The following is a 13,289-nucleotide window of genomic DNA, read 5'->3' on the forward strand; positions in this document are numbered from 1 at the left end:
TAAAATGAAACTGCAGTTAACCATCACCCAGCTTCAACACTTAATTAATGGCACTAGTCTAGTTTCATCTACAATCTTACTAGGTTCCTTACCTATTTTCCTCCCTTCCATGTTATTTTGAAGCAAATCCAGAAATCACGTTTTGATGGTAGATATTTCAGTGTGTATGTATAACAGATTTGAATCGGGATCTAAACAAGATCCATACATTAGGATTGGCTGATGTCTCTTAAAGCTCTTTGATCTGTAGGTTCCCCTCTCCACCTCTCTCCTCTTTTCCCGCAAAACCCCTTGTGATTTTTTTGTTGAAGAAACCAGTCATATTAAGGAAATGTCTTTTGCCGGTTGTGCTGGGAATGTCTCATGGATGGTGAAGTCTTAACGATAAAATTTTCTCTCCTGACCCTGGCATTCTTTATCATAGGATCGGCAGCTGAAAGTAAAGGATTTGGTTTTATCTGTACACAGTCGCGCTGTTAGAAACTGCCCGTGGACAGTTGCCCTGTGGAGTCGGTACCTCTTGGCCATGGAAAGACATGGAGTTGATCATCGAGTGATTTCGGGTGCGGATGTTTTTGTGGGAAGACTTCTAAGCTTTTTGTCCCGAGTCAGAAACATTGAGCTGTGACAAAAGTTATTAAATCAGCGTTCCCCAGGCGGTTACTTTGGGATATTGGGTATTAGTGACAAGAAGGGCTCTAAATGGGAGATATGAAGTAGTTGTATTTTTTGACTTATTAGAACTTTTTAATGTCTTAATATTCATTGTGATTTTCCAGGGAGTCATGGTCTTTTCACCAACTTACTTGACCTGGAGCACTTTAATGCAGGGCACCTTGTGGGATGTGCCCTTTCTAGAACACAGTTTGTACACCACTGTAGTTGCCTTTCTTTTGAACATTTCTCTCTAGCTCATTTCATTTTTGTTGCATCCCATTATTACTGTTTAAGCCATATGGAATTTTATAGTCAGTAGCAGTTTTTTTAATCATCTTGATAACTTCTTTTTGAATTGGCAACAAATCCTGGCTTTTTCTTCGACTCCAGTGACCTTCGAGAAAGCTCTGAGTGCTGGCTTCATTCAGGCCACTGATTATGTGGAGATTTGGCAGGCGTACCTTGATTACCTGAGGAGAAGGGTCGATTTTAAACAAGGTATTGAAGTTTATGTGTTTCCTATCAGAACTGAGTTTTTCCTTAACATGTGTTTTGGTAGGATGTCCCAGTTGCCCAGATATCTCATGGTGGGGCAAGTGATACTGGTAACTTTTTTTTTCCTCAGAAATTTTAGCTATTTCAGTTTGTAACGAATCATGCTGTTTATTGTAAAGGGAGAGAGTAATGGTCCTTATGGTTTACACTGGCTCCTGCCAACTTCTTTAGTCTCATTTCTCCCTTCTCTCCCTTCTGTGTGTCCTAAATAGTTCTTTACATGGGACTGCTGTGTTCCTTTTAAATCATTGAACGTCCATGGCATCCCCTGCCTTCCTCTCTCCTCCTCCTTCAAAAAAGAAAAAAAAAAAAAAAGCAACCAGAACCACACGCCCCCCACCCCTAATTGGTGCTTGCTTCCTCACGCAGGGGGCTTTTAGCCATTCTGCCGGCTCGGGGAGACCCCCTCTGCTGTGGTCCCGCACATGGCGCCCTTGCCACCTGTGTCCTCGTACTGTCTGTGATGTGCTGTCTTCCTGTATCTGCCTCCCCCACTGTATGATGAGGGCAGGGCCTGGCAGCTTTATTTCCGTGTCCCCAGCATGATGCCAGGGAGCTTCAGTGTAGGATTGAAAAGAACAAACCAGACGTGGCATGTGGCTTCCTCGAGCCGAACCTCTCTGCACTTTCTCACAGACTCCAGTAAAGAGCTGGAGGAGCTGCGGTCTGCGTTCGCCCGCGCCTTGGAGTACCTGAAGCAGGAGGTGGAGGAGCGTAAGTGGGCCTCCCGCCGCGGCCGCTCGTGCTGCCTCTTCTGCTCCGTGTACCTTTTTAGTCAGAGGCACTTTGCCTCTCAAATTACTTTCTGATTTCGTCTACTTCTGTCCTTCAAGGTTTCAGTGAGAGTGGAGATCCAAGCTGCCTGATCATGCAGAACTGGGCTCGGATTGAGGTAAATGTTTCTGACACATTGTCAGTTTCATCCCCCTTTGAGGGACCTTTGTCCGATAGTGTGACCGAAGCTGAGTCAGGATCCCAGGTGACGGTCTAGGCCCTGTAAGGATTCACGTTTATTTCCTTGCTCGACACACATTTGTTTCTATCTTAGGGAGACTCCTAGCTCCCAGCTCAAAGTTGTGCAGCAGCTGTCTGAATGCCAGGCGCTCACTTGTGTGTTCCCTTCCCGCGCTGTGCCCCATTGGTGAGCACGTTCCCAGCGTGAGCCGCTTGCCAGGCCTTTCACTGTGTGCTGGGGGATGAGATAAACCCTGTCCCTGTGCTAGTAAGGCTTTAAGCTAGTGTGGAAGACAGACAGTTTCACAAATAATCAGAGGATATAATGTTATTGCTGAACCAAGGACCCCAAGGTGAGTAAGACGTGAACCCTGCCCATAATCAGCTCGTAGGATTGTAAAATTCTAACGTTTTGTCCTCTGGGGGAGAGTCAGGTATCAGGTAGTTGGTGGGTGGGATGGTTGTGTTGAGACCACGTTAACGGTGCAGCAACTGCGGCTCAGAAGTTAAGAGCCGGCATCTGCTCCTCGATCCATCTTTCTTTCTCTGCCTTGCCCTTCAAATAAAACACTTACAGTTAAGCTTGTTAAAAATAGAAAACGCCTGGCCAGTACTGTCGTGAGTGCCTGTGGGCTCCCAGGTGTGGTTCTCGAGGTGAACATGGGCAGGCAGCCTGAGGCTTGTTGCTGCAAAAAGGCTGACATGCTTGGGCTGGGCTGTGATCGTGGGGGGTGGCCCATGAATGTCCAGGGAGTTAAGTAGCGCTGATAGTTTTGGAGTGAGTTTTGGGGTGGGAGGTTTTTAGCCATGTGCGTCTGAAGTATTTTGTAACAAGTGTCACCATCATAAGGTCTGAGTCCTCTCCTAACTCAGTCTGCTAATGCGTGCAGGCTCGACTGTGCAGTAACATGCAGAAAGCCCGGGAGCTCTGGGACAGCATCATGACCAAAGGGAACGCCAAGTATGCCAACATGTGGCTTGAGTATTACAACCTGGAAAGGTAACCGGCCGGGATTGGGGGCGGTGCTTGTCAGGTGTGACCCGCATGCCCCCTGCCTATGCAGCCTGGGCCTGCTTGCAGTACACTGCTTCTCTTTATCGTCCTGTCTCTCCTTGGTGGCGGGGGTTTATGGGGCAGGGCTACAGAGAACCAAAGATAATATTCTGTGCCTGGGCTCTTAGAGCCATGCATTACTTTTTTTTTTTTTTTTAACATCTTTATTGGAGTATAATTCATTACTTTCAATTTATTTTGGTTTGTTTTGATTTTTGGACATGAATGTTTTTATTTGACTTTCGGGGGAGCTGTTTATTTTTTGTATTTGCTTTGTCTATAAAAGTAGGAAATACTAAAAAACAGAGAGGAAAAAACCCAGGTTTTTTTGCAGTGACAGGCCCACATACAACCACCATTAGTTAATGGTTTGGGTATGTTCTTTGAGACTTTCCTATGCTTAAATTTTTAAGAAATGATGATGCAGTTATAGTATACATTTTCTAAACCTCTAAAATTATTTTAAATGTTTATAACATGGAGAAGGTATAAAGAATATGACCAGCTTTTAAATTCAGTATATCTTGGACATTGCATGTCTATAAATACATCTTTTTTCTGTTCTGAACATTTTGTGTTTTTATCCCTGATTTAAAAAATAGTATGTGGGCTTCCCTGGTGGCGCAGTGGTTGAGAGTCCGCCTGCCGATGCAGGGGACACGGGTTTGTGCCCCGGTACGGGAAGATCCCACATGCCGCGGAGCGGCTGGGCCCGTGAGCCATGGCCGCTGAGCCTGCGCGTCTGGAGCCTGTGCTCCGCAGCGGGAGAGGCCACAGCAGTGAGAGGCTCGTGTACCGCAAAAAAAAAAAAAAGAAAAAAAAAAAATAGTATGTGCTCAAGTTAAAATTGAACATTTAAAAAAATGTGAGATAGAAAGTGAAAGTCTTAAAATCCTTCCCCAGAGAAGATCACTGTTAAAACTTCTTGAATATTCCTCTAGATCAGCGGTTCTCAAATGTTTTGGTCTCAGGACCCCCTTTACACTCCTAAAATTTGAGGACCCCCTCAAAAGCTTTTGTTTATGTGAGGTATATTTATTAATGTTTTTACCATGTTAGAAAATAAAACCGAGAAATTAAAAAATATTCATTTAAAATTCACAATAAATTCATTACATTTAACATTTTTATGAGAAAGGACTGCTTTCTAAACTCCAAAATAATGCAGTGAGAACGTGGGCTGGTTTTATACTTTTGTAAATATCTTTAGTCTGGCTCAGTAGCAGACAGCTCGATTCTCACGTCTGCTTCTGCGTCCCCTCTGTTGTGACGTTTTCATTGAAGATGAAGGAAATTTGGCCTCACAGAAATAAGAGGTTAGGAAAGAGAAGGGGGTATTTTTCAGATAATTGGAGATATTCTTCTTTCACACTACAGCAAAATTTATTAACAAGTCATAGTCATTTGCATTCTGGAATCTGAAGCCATATCAATGAATTTTTCACTCTGTTGCATTAATATCCATTGGTCTGTTTTGCACTGAGCAGACCTTTTATGCATGATTCTGTGACATGCGGTGTGTGTGTGGAAAATGCTGACTCATTAAGTCCTGCAGCTCTTCCAAATATTGATGCGTTTCATTATCCCATTTGTTATATCTGCACTGATCTTTGTAGAAAAGCCTTACAAGTAGGAAGCTGTCAGACTGATGGTGACAGATTTTCCAAAGCTCTACAGATTTTCCAAAGCTCTAATTTTCACTTGAAAGCTCCAGTCTTATCACCGTCAACAAAAACTCTTAAGTGGTTTTCCTTGAACTTATAGCCTCACTTCGTTAATTTTTGAAAATGTCTAGCAAATACCCAGGTCTGAATCACCATAGTTTTTGTCACTCAGCTGTTCTCTCAAGTGAAAATGATGTTCCATGAAAAAAAGTAACTAGTCCAGCTTGCAACTCAAACAGTAGCCCATTATTTCTTTGCTACAACCATTGTACTTGGGTACAAAGAGGTGCTTTGATGTGTGCATCCCATTTGTCACACAGAATATTAACAAGGTGCGCACTGTCTTGATTTGTGCTAAGAGCCACTGTAGCTTTTGCACTCTCAGTGCAAATGTCAACACAGTGGGAACAGTCCAATACATGTTTCGGTATTATTATGAAAGTAGTTTTGACTCTGCAGACCTCCTGAAAGGGTCTTAGGGACCCTCAGGGGTCTGAACTGCTGCTCTAAATTTTTTCTGAGTGTCCTAATATGTATTTACAATGTTTATGTATATTTATAAAAAAATTTAAAACAGAAATGAGAACATAGTATCTCATAACTGCTGGGATGAACAGAATGTTGTTTTAGATATACTGTCCTGATGAGCAGTATATATTTCCATGTCAGTGTAGGAAGATCTGACTCTAGGCGTGAAATCTGACAGTCCCTTCTGTCAGTGTCTCTCCCCTCGAGTGGGACCGTGTCCTAGAATTTCTCTAGGGACTTTATCAAGTCACCCACAACTCTTGGATTGCCCCATGCGTTGCGCATGTGAATGCAATAAAGGCAGAACGCCTGGCTGAGGACCACTGTCCCCAGTGCGTTTTCCACTAGCACTGACTTGCTAAGGGAAAGAGTGGCTTAGAAGAAAGCCTTCATTTTTGACTAGAGGGGCTCTCTGGGAAAAGGAGAAAGCATTAAAAGTATCAGTAGCACAAAGAGCATGGCATCTCAGAAGCGTGGGCTTTGATGCCGTGATGTTAGCTGTGTGAAGACAGCCCTCCCTCTGCGCCTTCCGCTTTGTGTGCTGGTGGCCCCAACTGTGTGTTTTCCGCCTTAGGGCCCACGGTGACACTCAGCACTGCAGGAAGGCTCTGCACCGGGCCGTCCAGTGCACCAGTGACTACCCAGAACACGTCTGTGAGGTGTTGCTCACCATGGAGAGGACAGAAGGTGGGGACCTCAGCGCGCTGCCTCTGGCTTGGGGTCTGTCCCTTTTGCCATTTGGTTTCAGGTCTGTAGGCTTAAGGACAGACTGTGTTTACGGCTTCAGCCCCTCAAGGGGCCTCTCTGATGCGACCGTCACACGGTGTTCGCCAGTGAGAGGGGGGAGTCCTGTAGCCCTCCTCAGACTCCACGTGCCAGGGGGCCCGTGACGATGCTCTAGCGCAGGCCTCTCAAGGCTCTCTTTGGTGGGGGCTGTTGTGTGCGGCATCCCTGGCCTCCCTCTACCCACTAGGTACCAGTAGCGCTTTTCTTGCCCCCAGTCCTGACCACCAGAACCACCTGCAGGCGTTGCCAAGGGTTCCCTGGGAATCAGGAGAGACTGTGCTCCAGCACAGCGCCGAGAGGCATGTGGCGAAATGCGCTTCCTGGTCACGTGTGCCTCTCGTGAATTTCAGAGCCTCAGTGTTCAGTTTCCATGGGCGTTAGTCTGGATTTCGGGGTATGAACCCCTCAGAACTGGAGATAGACACCCAAACAGCAACAACAGTAAGAAAACACCCCAGCATTTCTCATTTGAGGAGCTCTTAAAATCTTTCGGTCTTAGTACAGGTGTCTTGTACCTTTTGCGTTAGAATGTTTTCATAATCTTTGCCACAGAGAGCCCATAATAGAACCTATTCTGGTTTTCAAGTCTCTTTTCTAAAAGAGAACGGATGTTCTAAACACACCTGGAAGGACTATTTGAATTCTGAAACTTGAAACCTATACAAATGAAATCTTCTTAAAATGGGGAGCCGATTCTCCAGTTGTTACTGTTTGATGGAAGAGCTTTCTTCTGGAGGTGCGGGACAGTAAGAAAATTTTATATTATTATTATATCCTTCAAAATCTGAAGAAGTGAAAGTTTGCTTCTCTTCCTCTCAAGGTACTTTAGAAGATTGGGATATAGCCGTTCAGAAAACCGAAACTCGACTGGCTCGCGTTAATGAGCAGAGAATTAAGGTAACGATGCTCTTTATTTCAAGTCTTTGAACCTCTGAAAACTATTTTGACTGTGTTTGGTATGAATATTCCTTGTCAGAACTTTTGGGGTCGTCCTGAGAAATGTCTTTTACTCAGAGTATTAACTATGAAATGTTTGAATCAACATTTAAGCCTGTCTTTTTAGATCGGCTTAAAACTTTAGCCCCAACGATAGATACAAACCAAAACAGGAATTTTGGCCCTAAAGGTTATTGGAATAGACGAAGAAGCTAAAAGAGGAGCCTGACATACTTAGCCTAGCGATTGGAGCATGAACACCCCCAAATAAATCAGGGCCTCAGTTTCATAGATTTTTTTTCCTTTCTTTTGGTGAGTCATTCATGGGGATGTTGTGAGACATACGGTAGACTTGAGATGCGGCTCCCAAGAAGCCTGAAGAGGCTGGGGCGCAGCTGGGGAGGTTGGGAGCAGCCCTCCTCCTTGTCCTCTTCCTGGTCGCCTCCCTTCTCCCGGGTGGTGGCCATCCTCCCTGCGCTCCCACCTCTTCCATCACGAGCCAGTAGACTTCATGTAATCGCCACGTACAGTGACGCGTCCTATCCCAAATCTCCAGGCTGCGGAGAAGGAAGCAGCCCTCGCCCAGCAAGAGGAAGAAAAGGTTGAACAACGGAAGAGGGCCCGGGCCGAGAAGAAAGCGTTGAAAAAGAAGAAGAAGACCAGAGGCTCGGACAAGAGCAAAGCTGATGAGGATGATGAAAAAGAGTGGGGCGACGATGAGGAAGGTGAGGCCTGGTCGGACGTCACCTGGGACATCCCGGAGCTCCAGACAGGGCGCAGAGCAGCACGGAGAACCTTCTTGCATTTGAGAATAAGTTGCTTGCAAGGTGCCCACCACCCTCCCTGTCCCTGCCTGCCCCTCTACGTGGGTGCCGTCTTCCCCAGCTTGATTCCAAGGCCCTGTGCCAGGCGCCACCCCGTGTAGACACACCCCCTGCCCATACTCCCTGGGCTTCGCTCCCTACCCTGTTGCTGACACCACTGCCCTCTTCCTGAGTGGTGCCTCCTCTCCCTCCATGGGCTCCCACACCCCCACCCTGTCCCGTCACTCCCCGAGCATGGACACTGCCTTATCCTCAGGCCCTGGCGCCCTGCACTGCCGCCGCAGCCGGGCCCTGCAGTGACACCAGCCTTACTTGTCCCCATCAGGTTTTGACAGGTAGGATTTTCCAGCCAGTGTTTCTGTCACCCCTGCCATTTCAGGCGTGGGCAGGTGTGGGTCAGATTTGTTTCAGCAAAACCAGGCAAGGTAAAGAATTGTCTCTAGAGACACTAAAGGACACTAAACATTTTTCTAGTTCAGAGTTGTCAACCAGAGGGAAATAGTAATGGAGTCATTGTTCAGTTGACCAAGAATTTCTCCCCGAGTCTCTTTGGGGCCTTCAGAAATGATCGTGGGTAGCTCACTGCGCTTTAGGGCTTCTGGTTTAGCGGGGGAAGGCAAACGGGACCTGTGGCCGCAGTGACGTGTAATAGGGACTTGGGGAGATGTAGGTGTGAATCATGGTGGAGGCCAGGGAAAACACTAGGGGCCCTGCAGGAAAGACTTTGTGGGGAAGTGACGCTGCACCTTGGCATCTGGGGGAGGAGTGTGAGAAAGAAGGGAAGGGGCCAGCCAGCCAGGGTCAGCAGAGCACAGGGCACAAAACAGCCTGGCATTTTCTCCGAGCAGCAAGTGTCTGCCTTTGGGCCCTGATGCATGGCAGAGGGCTGGGTGCTGGGGTGGGTGAGGCTGGGGCAGCAGGCAGGCCAGCAGGCCCAGTCAGGGTGCCCTGGAATGCAGCGTGCCACGGTCAGGCTCCATCGGGAAGGCAGTGGGAAACTGATGGGAAGGTCTGGAAGCAGGGGACCCTCACCAGTTGGGTTTCAGTATTGTCCCCCTGGAGGCAGTGGGAAGAGTGGGTTGGAGTATAATGTTAAGTTCTGTTGAAGGACAGAAGACAATCGTGAACGTGGGTAGGAACTGTAGCACCACTTTGTACTGCTTCCAGGGGTGCCCCGGGGAGCACATACTTCAGTGTCACCGGAGGTGCTTGTTTACCCGCGGTCCCCAGGCTCTATCCTCCCTTCGCTGCCCTGGGCTGTCTAGGATGGGGGTCCTTGGGATTTGCCAGCCCAACTTGGAGACCCACTGACCTCTCATATGATTAAGCGTGGCCGATGAGGACTTAAGTTATCACTTGCACCTGAGTTCATCCCCTCACACGAATGTAACTGGGGCCCGGAAGGGAGTGGGATGAGTCGGGCGGGTCAAGAGAGACCTGGCTGAGGGTGGTGGGGGGCGGGTCGTATAGGGGGAAGACCCCTTTCCCTGCCAGCCGCTCCGCTTGCACTGACAGGAAGGGGTTAGTTAACTAATAGTCACTGCTTTTCTCCCGACCTATTGTAGAGCAGCCTTCCAAGCGCAGGAGGGTGGAGAACAGCGTTCCTCCCGCTGGGGAAGCTGAGCTGGGCCCAGAAGCCGACCCGGGCCTCTCTGGGAGCAGCGCCCCTGCGGCCGCAGAGCCTCCCTCTGAGCAGAAGGAGCAGCGGGCGGCCGCCCGAAGGAGGGATGTGCCCAGGGTGCTGCACGACAGCAGCAAGGACGGCGTCACCGTCTTCGTCAGCAACCTGCCCTATGGCCTGCGGGAGCCTGCCGCCACGCTCCGGCCGCTCTTCGAGGCCTGCGGGGATGTGGTCGAGGTCCGCCCCATCTTCAGCAACCGCGGCGACTTCCGGGGCTACTGCTACGTCGAGTTTAAAGAGGAGGCGGTGGCCCTGCGGGCCCTGGAGCTGGATCGGCAGACCGTTGAGGGGCGGCCAATGTTTGTCTCCCCCTGTGTGGACAAGAGCAAAAACCCAGACTTCAAGGTAGGTTTGTGGAATAAAGCACGCCTTTACGTAGGGTTGCGGTAGGACGGGGTAAGCGCTCTTTTCCTGCAGCAACTCATATTTAGAATACACGTGGAACATTTGTTAAGAACGAAACTTCTGCGTTAACCGGGTCAGTTCTGTTCTGGTTCACTGAGGTCTCAACTCGGGGCTGGGTCACTTCGAACCGGCATTACTTGACAGAGGACAGTACAGTTAGGAACTGTGTGATGGCCGCTTGCCGCTGGATGGTTAGGAGTGACGGGACTGTGCCAGTTGTTTTGTATGTTACCTCACTGGGTCGTCACCCAGGCTCTGGGAAAAGTGGCTTCACTTGCCATTTTACAGAGGAGGAAGTGGAAGCTTCGAGAAGTTGAGTGACTTGCCCAGGGCGAGTTAACAGTTCCCAGCACCCGGAGCCGGCTCTGGCTGGGCCAGGCCTGTGGACTGGGGGGAGCTGGGTTGGGCCTTGGGTCATCATTTCCTCTCCCCACTCCTCCCTGTAGGTGTTCAGGTACAGCACTGCCCTGGAGAAGCACAAGCTGTTCGTCTCGGGCCTGCCATTCTCTTGCACGAAAGAGGAACTAGAAGAGATCTGCAAGGTCCACGGCACTGTGAAGGACATCCGGCTGGTCACCAACCGGGCCGGCAAACCCAAGGTCAGCGTCTGAGCAGACGGCAGTCGCCTCCCGGAGTCTGGGCGAGCCTTTGTTCAGAGGTTACTTGGTTCTAGAGTGGGTTCTGATCTGTCTACTAGGAAGCAGACGAGAAGTTAACAGGATAGGTGCGCTGGGCTCTTTCCATTTGGAGTCAGATGAGCCTGTATGTGGCTCACTGTACCTAAAAGAAGGGTGTTTGAAGAAAAACGACCACGAACTAGCAGCGGCTCCAGTGCAGCTCCCAGGCTGCGGGGCCTTGGGGTGAGGTGCCCCCCCTGCAGTCTCCTCCCTCCTGCCCAGACCCCTCTTTTCACTAGGCCTCTGACCATCTCCCCAGGTCCCTGCACTGGCTTCCCCCTTAGCACGTCCTCCCCTTCTCCGATCCCCTCAATCTCTTGTGAAATCCTTGACGATGTTTTGAGTAGTTGTTTAAGAAGAGTTTGGTTGACCTCTCAACCCCCGTCCCGTTTATCCAGGTTAATCGAGAGAGTTGAAGAATATGAATAAGGTCGTCCCCAGGCACAGGGACATCAGGGCTCACCTGTGTCCAGGAGCCCTCATCCATTTGCTAGATTTATGCTGGTCCCTCTCTCTCTTTCTTTTTTTGGCTGGAGCAAGCACAAGATGCACTGAACTTAAAAAGTTATCTGAAGTTAGTCAGTTGCAGAAATAGGGAGGGAGACTAGGGCTGTGAGACCTATAGACAAAGGATGGCGGTGGCGGGGAGGGAACCCAAGGGTCGGGGGCCCGCCCTGAACCGGCGGTGGACCTCAGGGAGGAGGTTGTGCCCTGCAGCACTCACCTGGCCGGGCTTTTGCAAACTTTCAGGGCCTGGCCTATGTGGAGTACGAAAACGAATCCCAGGCATCTCAGGCTGTCCTGAAGATGGACGGCATGACTATCAAAGAGAACGTCATCAAAGTGGCTATCAGCAACCCGCCTCAGAGGAAGGCTCCGGAGAAGCCAGAGGCAAGAAAAGCCCCGGGGGTCGCCATGGTGCCGCGGCAGATCTACGGAGCGTAAGTGTTGTGTGCTCGTTGGTGCAGACTTCGTCCTGGCCTGCACCACGGTGACCGAGTTTCCCCTCAGCACAGTGAGTTCAGACGGGAGGTTAGGGCCTGGCGTCCCTGGGGCGCTCACGCTCGTTCCCAGGGCAGGGTGTCTGCAGCAAGTCCACGCTGAGGGCCAGTCTGGAGGTGGGACCCTCTCTCGTGTTCGCCGGTTTACTGGTGATTGATTTATTTATTTTTATTAAGACGGTGATTACGTTAAAGTCCCCTTTGGCAGGTGAATCCATATGTGTAGGTTCCATACCTGACAGCCATGTGCTTGCCGTGCTAATCTATATCTCCACCTGTAATCCAGATAGAAGCTCTGTTCTCACCCGACAGGGATGAGGCAACAGGGTGCGAGGTTATTTGGTGAGGTCTGCAAGTTTACAGCCATTTTTATCCACCCTATGTGTGACGGTATTACACAGACGTGGCCCTGGCCAAAATTGTGGAAAAGGCAAAGTTGGTTAAAGTGATTTTTACCTAATAGCCGAAGTCAGGGAGAACAGGGCTTGTCTTATTACCCTTCTTGTTTTTTGTTTTTCACCTTTTACCTTGCGGTGATCTAAGACCGTCCTGGCTTATTTTCATCAATTGTCGCCTCAGAAGGTCCGTGCATTGTTTGCTCTTCCAGGCGGGGGAAGGGGAGGACCCAGCTCTCTCTGCTGCCCCGCGCCCTGCAACGCCCAAGCGCCACCGCAGCCCAGGCTGAAAACGGCCCTGCCCCACCGCCGGCGGCCACCGAGGTACCCAAGATGTCCAATGCCGACTTTGCCAAGTTGCTTCTGAGAAAGTGAGTGGGACTGTGCGAGAAGGGAAATGCCTTACTTGATGCTGGCCGGGAAGACGCCCGGTGCCCAGCTGTGCCCTGGCTGTGCAGGACCCAGTGCAGCGCCTGTGACCACACGCTTGCTCTGGTTTAGGTAGGACGGGAAAAGGGTGTCCAAGGAAAAAAGAGGCTTTAAGTGCTCCCTCATATTGAGGGCGAGAGGATGAAAATGGTCACTCCACAGGTTGGGCGCAGGGTGCAGTTTCCTAAGATGTGTCTTAAAGAGAGAGAAACAGAAGTGAAATGCGAACACACCGTTTTGAGACACCCCCCCCCCCCCCCAGTCCCCTTTTTATAAGACACTTCTCTTACACCCTGCACAGCACAGGTGCCCGTCGCTCTTTTAATTTTTAAAAGACAAAATGGCAGGTGTTAGTAATTCACCAGAATGGCCTATTTTAGTAAAGGGGTGGGGGCAAGGGGCATCATATAAAACATCTGATGGGCTTTTGTTCACGGGGGCTGTGCGTTTTTATATTACATATTTGTAAATGACACGTCGACCCACTGTTTTGTTTCCTAAAAGCAAAATACTTGTGACATTTGTATAGGAATTCTGTGCGCCATCTGCTATGGACGTTTTTCTTTGCCTAGTGACTAGTGAACTGTGTTCTTTGTCTAAATACTGAGTTTCAGCCCTTTGGTTTTGTTTAAATAGCATTGTCAAGTGCAAACTTAAATTCTCCCCATTTAGCTTTGTTTATTAAACTGAAGTTCTCTTAAAAACTTCTTGTCGAAAGGTACTCAGATGTGCATTCAAATATG

General features: G+C 49.2%; 1 protein-coding gene across 2 annotated transcripts in view; it reads left to right on the top strand.

The window, feature by feature from the left end:
• The window catches only part of SART3 (spliceosome associated factor 3, U4/U6 recycling protein), a 33,896-nt gene extending 20,646 nt beyond the window's left edge, over positions 1–13,250 (top strand). The window contains exons 8-19 of one of the 2 annotated variants that reach the window (XM_024741441.1): positions 425–563; positions 1,048–1,155; positions 1,849–1,926; positions 2,046–2,104; positions 3,057–3,166; positions 5,987–6,099; positions 7,019–7,095; positions 7,691–7,859; positions 9,524–9,984; positions 10,491–10,643; positions 11,472–11,662; positions 12,330–13,250. In XM_024741441.1, coding sequence (XP_024597209.1) covers positions 425–563; positions 1,048–1,155; positions 1,849–1,926; positions 2,046–2,104; positions 3,057–3,166; positions 5,987–6,099; positions 7,019–7,095; positions 7,691–7,859; positions 9,524–9,984; positions 10,491–10,643; positions 11,472–11,662; positions 12,330–12,492 — 1,821 coding nt within the window. In that variant the 3' untranslated portion in view covers positions 12,493–13,250. The remainder of the gene's footprint in view (positions 1–424; positions 564–1,047; positions 1,156–1,848; positions 1,927–2,045; positions 2,105–3,056; positions 3,167–5,986; positions 6,100–7,018; positions 7,096–7,690; positions 7,860–9,523; positions 9,985–10,490; positions 10,644–11,471; positions 11,663–12,329) is intronic. The other variant, XM_024741440.1, reaches the window with a different exon arrangement.
• The last annotated feature ends 39 nt before the right edge of the window (positions 13,251–13,289 follow it).

This window comes from Neophocaena asiaeorientalis, unplaced genomic scaffold (assembly GCF_003031525.2).
Source record: "Neophocaena asiaeorientalis asiaeorientalis breed wild unplaced genomic scaffold, Neophocaena_asiaeorientalis_V1.1 scaffold648, whole genome shotgun sequence".
NCBI classification, from domain to species: Eukaryota; Metazoa; Chordata; class Mammalia; order Artiodactyla; family Phocoenidae; genus Neophocaena; species Neophocaena asiaeorientalis.